The sequence below is a fragment of the Hyperoodon ampullatus genome (genome assembly GCF_949752795.1).
Source record: "Hyperoodon ampullatus genome assembly, chromosome: 14".
NCBI classification, from domain to species: domain Eukaryota; kingdom Metazoa; phylum Chordata; class Mammalia; order Artiodactyla; family Ziphiidae; genus Hyperoodon; species Hyperoodon ampullatus.
Window position 1 is genome coordinate 44736393 of NC_136927.1, and position 7046 is coordinate 44743438.

A 7046-nucleotide genomic window follows, 5' to 3' on the forward strand; every position below is an offset into this window, starting at 1 on the left:
TCTCCTTCCCATCTAGTGCAACGTACTTGCCTTCAAAATAGAAATTTGCTAAAAGCGTTCTCTTTTCTTCAGAAAATAAAATATCCTTGTTCCTTAGCCCAGCATTCTTGGACCCTCACAGTTTGATTCCCTGCTTGAAACTTCTGATTCTCCCTATCATCTTTCTCTTGGACCTCAGCCTGGAATGCTCTTCCACCTCACCTCACCTCACCTTACTTAAAAGCTAGACAGAGTCTCTGAGGCTGAGGTAGACCCAGGGCATTTGATTTTTCGTTTGTTTGTTTGGTTCCTGTGAGAGTGAAAAATTGAAGGGATACAAACGTGTGATATTTTAAATGTTAGCTTCTGTGGGTATATTGAACTGAGACTAACCTCCAGGAACGAATTCCACCAGAGGGCCTTAGTTTGGATGCAGGTTCTGTCACTTAGTATCTGTGAGACCTTGGGCAAGTTTCTCACCACTCTGTCCTTCAGTTTCCTCACCTGTAAAAGGGGAATAATACTAGTACCTACCATATAGGGTTGGGATGAGGATTAAATGAGTCATATGTGTAAAGCTCTTAAACTATGTTTGGTACATAGTACATGCTATTTAAGTGTTGACCATTATTTGGAGTTAATGTCAAGTATTCAAATGTGAGGCCCTTTGCTCCATAGGGCCCTCATGACCAGCACTACTCTATGACATATTGTCCAAACCAGGATTTTTTTTTGGCTGCGTGGCACGGCTTGTGGGATCTTAGTTCCCAGACCAGGGAATGATTGAACCCGGCGCCATGGCAGTGAAAGCACCGAGTCCTAACCACTGGACCGCCAGGGAATTCCCCAAATCAGGATTTTTGAGAGTGTCTAGAGGAGGCACCGTTAATTATCACATCGGGCTAACAGACTGGAGCCATCCTGGGCAAACTGAGAAATCCGGTCACACTATTTACCAACCCTCTAGGCTTTACTGACCATCTTTGTCCACATGGACCTCTCCCTGCTCAGAGACCATGGCAACCCTTGTTCACTGTAGAACTCATTTAACGCTTAGCATATGCTTTCTGGAGCCAGTTTGTACTTGCTTTTATTAGGTATCTAAGTCCTGTCTTCCCAAGTGGACTATAAGTGCCTGACAAGGACTCATACACTTCTCTGCAACCCCAGTGTCCAGATCAGTGGCTTGACAAAGAGATGAGGGATGCTTCCTCTTCCCCTACCCCATGAGACTTCTTGACAGCCTGCATTCAGCAGTATAGTAAGCACCAGGCAGAACACTCCAAGCTGCTCATCTCCTTGACTTTATCCTCACTGATCTCTCCACTTCCACAACTACCCGCTTATGGTCTACTCCCTACACAGCTTAAAACTCCCCGGCTCAAAACCTTTCAGCAGCTTCCTGTTACTTTTATGGAAGAGGATTGCAATATTCTCCTCCAAACCCTTCAATGACTTTCCTTCACATTTGAAAATGAAACATGAACTTCTTGTCATGGTCCATGAAGTGCTGTAGGTTGGACCCTGCTCCATCTTTCAGACTTCACCCCTTACGGTTCATCCTCACATTCCCCCCACTAGAACATAAGCTCCCAGAGAAGAGGAACTTTGTCTTTGGCACTGATGCATTCCCAGGGCCTGGCACAAGGCAGGTGCCAAATACCTATTTGTGGAATGAATGAATTTATTTTCTCAATAACCCTCATAGGTATTATTTCATTCCTCCTTTAAACAAAGAAACTGGGGTTTGCATGTGTGAAGTGACTTCATCAAGGTGACAGAGCTGAAAAGTGGCAAAAGCATTCATTCTCCTATTCATTCAACGGATATTTAGTGAGAAGCTGCTACTCTTCTAGGCCCTGAGGCAGGTGTCTAATTTGAGGCTAATGGTTTCAGAACTATACCATCTTGTTTCTTTCTTGTTTATTTTGTATTCTTGTTAAGTATTATAAAAATAATGGAAGGATACATTCTCGCTGTAAAATAATTCAAACAATAATATAGATGGAGAAGGTCAAATTCTCCCTTGACATTTATCCCTCTTTCCATTTTTCAACAAATACCAGTCAATGCCCAGAAGTAAACATTGTTTACCATGAGAGAGAGAGAGAGACAGAGACAGAGAGACAGAGAGAGAAATAGAATTTTACACTTAATCCCCTCTCCCATACTCGCAGCCTGAGGTAGCCTGCTCTAATTATAGTTCATTTAACGTTGTCTTTGAGATCTTTTCCTATCAGCACATATATAGCTATCTTATTTATTTTAGTAGTTGCATGTCATGCCATGGTATGAATGTGCCATAGTTTCTATAAAGATTCCCCATATTTCTTTTTTCATTATTACAAATAGGTATGATAAATTCCTTGTACAGGCCTTTCTGTATATTGAATATGAATATTTCTTTAAAATGAGTCCAAAGCAGAATTGTTGGGCTGAAGGGTATGTGTATTTTAAATTGAACAAGTATTGTCAAACTATCCCTCTAAAAAGCTTTACCAATTTACACTCCTACTAACAGTATATAAGAATGCTTGTCATAGTCAAGATATGTATTCCCATTATCTAAAAACTTCTCTTGGGCACCTGTGCATTTTAATGTCCACTCTTGTATTCTGATCGCAGATAACCCCTGATGTGCTTTCTGTCACTATAGATTATTTTTGCTTATTCTAGAATTTCATAGAAGTGGAATTATACTGTATATGGTCTTTCATGCTTGGCTTCTTTTGCTCAGTGTAATGATTTTGAGATTCTTCCATGTTGTCATGAGTACCATTAGTCTGTTTCTTTTTATTGCTGAGTAGTATTCCATTGTATGAATATACCACAGTTTGTATATGCACTCACTGGTTATTAGACATTTGGGTTGTTTCCAGTTTGGGGTTATTATGAATAAAGTTGCTATGAACATTTGCATTTGCATGTAAGTATTTTTGTAGACGTGTATGGACTCCACCTAGGAGTGGAATTGCCAGGTCATGTGGTAAGTGTATGTTGAACTTTATGAGAAATTGCCAAATTGTTTTTTCAGACATTTTATTTTACCTTCCCACTGGCAATGTATGAGATTTCTAGTTGTCCTATATCCTTACCAACACTTAATCAGTCTTTTTAACTTGCAATCGCTGTAGTGGGGATGTCGTGGTATCACATTATAGCTTCCATCTGCATTTTCCTGATGAGTAATAATGTTGAACATCTCTTCATGTGCTTATTGGCTATTTGTATATCTTCTTTGTGAAGTGCCAGTTCCAATCTTTTGGCCATTTAAAAAAACTGGGTTGTCTTATTATTGAACTATTAAGAGTTTGTTTTAAATTCTGTATACATTTTTTTAAGGGCTTCAAATGCTTGGCTTTTAAAAATTATTTATTTATTTTTTAAATTTATGGCTGTGTTGGGTCTTCGTTTCTGCACGAGGGCTTTCTCTAGTTGTGGCAAGTGGGGGCCACTCTTCATCGCGGTGCGCGGGCCTCTCACTATCACGGCCTCTCTTGTTGCACAGCACAGGCTCCAGACGCACAGGCTCCAGACGCGCAGGCTCAGTAGCTGTGGCACACGGGCCTAGTTGCTCCACAGCATGTGGGATCTTCCCAGACCAGGGCTTGAACCCGTGTCCCCTGCATTAGCAGGCAGATTCTCAACCACTGCGCCACCAGGGAAGCCCTGTAGACATTTTTTTTTTTGGTCAGGTTGTATTGCAATTATTTCTCCTAGTGGTAACAAATACTTTCTACCCTAAATAAATGAAAACACATTTACACAAAAATCTGTACACAAATATTTACAGCAGCTCTATTCATACTTGCCAATAACTGCAAACAATGCAGATGTCCTCCAGTGGGTCAATGAATAAACAAACTGTAGTGCATCCATACGATGCACACTTTGCAATGGAAAGGAACAACTCACTGCTACTTGAAACAACTTGGATGGAGCTTAAGGGCATTATTCTGAGTGAAAGAAGCCAGTCTCAAAGGTTAGATATTGTATGACTCCATCATAGGACATCCTCAGAAACACTGAACTGTAGTGATGGGGAACAGATCAGTGGTTGGCAGGATTTAGGGATGAGAGTGGGGGTGACTACAAAGGGGTAGCACGAAGGAGTTTTGGGGCAATGGAAATGTTCTGTATCCTGATTGTGGTAGTAGTTACATGAATCTACGTATTAAAATCCAAACATCGTACACCAAAAGGGCATTAATTTGCTGTGTATTAATTAAGATAATGCTATAAATGAAAAAGCAGAGCAATAAGCCATGAGTGTATAGGTGCCTGGTTTTTGAATGGAGGAAGATGTGACAGGAAATACACACATCTTGAATGCTGGTTGCTTTGTCGGGGGAGGGAGCAACAATGATCCACTTTTCAGTGTGAATTTTTATAATGTTTCACTTATTTCAGTTATTATATGGTGATTTTGAAATTTGAAAAAATCTATTAAAAATGGAAAACATTAGGAAAATATTTTTTAAAAAGAAAAGAAGTATTTTTGCTTTGTTAAGTACCTGATGATATGTTAGAGAATAAGACACATGTGTCTCCATTCCTGTGGAACTCAGCCTAGTAGAGTCCAGTCCCCCCCATCTTACAGAAGGCTCATCTGCAAAATATGACTATTATTGGAATTTGCCTAACAAGAGTTTTCATAAGAGTAAATACTTATTTAGTTATTTATTTTTTGGCCACGCCATGTGGCTTGCAGGATCTCAGTTTCCTGACCAGGGATTGAACCCAGGTCATGGCAGTGAAAGCCCTGAATCCTAACCACTAGACCACCAGGAAACTCCCAAGAATAAATACCTTAATACCTGCTTGAAACTGTGCCTGGCACAAATGATGACTGTAATGTTAGCTGCTGTTAATATATCACCTATGAGTTGGGAGAATAATTGCCACCACTCGTTAGGATGATTTTAAAAGTGCCTTTCTCGTAACAGGGCATCTAACAGTTACTGTTAGTTTCGTTAGCATTTGGAGCCTGGATTCTGGGATGTAGGGGAGAGGGCATGGCTCTATCCCTGGTTTGGTTTTCTGTGTCTCCCCACTTATCTGTTCTCTTGGCTTTGCTATCTTTCTAATTTCAGGGAAGCCTCTCCCTCCTTCCCCTCCCCTGGTTGACCTATCACCCTCCCTCAGGACCTAAATGCAGGGCGTGTCCCTCTTTGGCTGACACTGGACTCCTTGTCTACATCTAGCTTGGCACAGAGGGACATCTAGACCCTGAAAAGTGTGGGTGAGACGTCTATACATAGCACTGTTGGACCTGACAGTGAGCCAACCTGGGGGAAATGTGATCTCAGAGCAGGGCAGGGTTTGAAAGGTGGTGGAGGGGAGGTGACCCTGCAGGGCCCCAGGGATGCTTAAGGGGAGTGAGGAGATTGGGGGAAATACCCTGGGAGAAAAAGATACTTAAATACCATCTCTTTCTCTAATCAGGCAGATGGCCCTTCTTCAAACCAACAAGGATCTCATTGCTACAGGAATGAAGGAATTTAACATTCTGCTAAATCAGCAGGTAAGTCGGTGCTCTGTTTCAGAGGACAGGCCTGGAGCGTTGGGAGGTGGGCGAGAACAGAGCAGGGAGAATAATTCGGAGCTGGGAGGGTAATGGTTGAGTTGATGGAAACAACTAGAGACAGGTAATACAAATCAGAGAAAAGACGATGTCAGAGTTGGTGGTTATTCCTGAATCACATGGCTGAGCGTGGTCTCCCTTGCCAAATCCTGACCTCCCCTATCCCAATCCCACCACCGCCCCCCAGGTCTTCTCTGATCCTGCTGTCCCTGAAGAAGACATGATGACTGTGGTGAATGACTGGGTGAACTTCTACATCAGCTATTATAGGCAGCAGATGGTGGGGGAGCAGCAAGAGCAGGACGTGGCTGTGCAGGAACTTCGGCAAGAGCTGGATACTCTGTGTGCCTCTTTCCTGGACAAATATAGGAACTTCCTGAAGTCCTTGTGAGCACCCGATCACAGGCTGCCTTCCTCCTAGCCGGGAGACTCGGGCTTGTCTGAGACCCTTAAATGCTGCCTCTGTGTTCTTCAAGACCTCAGGCTCTGCCTTTATGGTGTTACTGCACCCTGACACCTCAATAAAGACCAGTACTTGTTTTGATGGTTTTCCTGGCTCTGTGGCTCTTCTTTGATTTCCATCGCTGCCTGGTGGAGACAGTTGGTCCCTTTTCCCTCACCCTGCTTCCTAGATATGATCTCGGAGATCTAATTCCTTAGAGCAGAGGTTTGCAGCCTTAAGTAACCCCTGGGCAGCACTAAAATAGCCTGAAGGAGGGGCCAGCCGGCAGAGCCTAAAGAATAAGTGCTGAGGGACAGGGGAAGGGCTCGTAGACAAAACGGGGGAGATAGAGGCTCTCCAGAAACTGTGGCCCTATGACATGCTGTCTAGAAGACAGTTGTTGAAATCTCCCAGTCTTGTTTATCCTTCACTAGGTGGAATCAAGAGTCCTCCCGGCTCAATTTTCCAATCCCCTGCCCTCGGCCCCAGCGTGAACAACGTTATAGGCTCTTTTAACTCTGAAGACGACCACAGAACACCTCCTGGGAGTACCGCTTGATTTAGAGTTGGAAGGGGTCTTGGGAACTATTCAGCACCCCCCTTATTTTTCAGACGGGAAAACCTTGGGCTCTATCACCTCTCAGCCCCAGATCCCAGGCTTGGGAAGCGAAGATTCCTGCCAGCCGTCCCTGACGACCCAACTTTCTCCTGTCACTCCCCGGACTAGACCCCCTTTCACTACGACCTCCAGACCCTAGGCCTCCTTATTTTAGGGCTTTAGGGTGGAACAAGGGCCGGGCCAGGCTCTCGAGCTTTTAAAAAGTGAAATAAAGGTATTAGGGAGAATGAGGAAGGGTCCGCTGTCGACCCTTACCTAAAACCTCGGGGCGCGGAGGGAGGGGCGCGGGGCAGGAGGGGCGGGGCTCGGGGACAGGGCGCACCAATCAGATGCTGTGCTCGGCGCGCGCCGGGGGAGGGAATGCGGAGTTCTGTTGACTCTCTCTACCGCGTTGGAGAGAGGATAGAGAAGGGGTGTTTTCT

The 7046-nt window shown here is 43.9% G+C and overlaps 1 protein-coding gene across 1 annotated transcript; it reads left to right on the forward strand.

Moving 5' to 3' along the window:
* Positions 1-5428: 5428 nt before the first annotated feature.
* Positions 5429-5954, forward strand: AHSP (alpha hemoglobin stabilizing protein; the record flags this gene model as incomplete). The annotated part of the gene is made up of 2 exons (XM_079720155.1): positions 5429-5503; positions 5751-5954. The coding sequence occupies 2 exons, from the start codon at positions 5429-5431 to the stop codon at positions 5952-5954; spliced, it is 279 nt and encodes a 92-aa protein (XP_079576281.1).
* Between the last annotated feature and the right edge of the window lie 1092 nt (positions 5955-7046).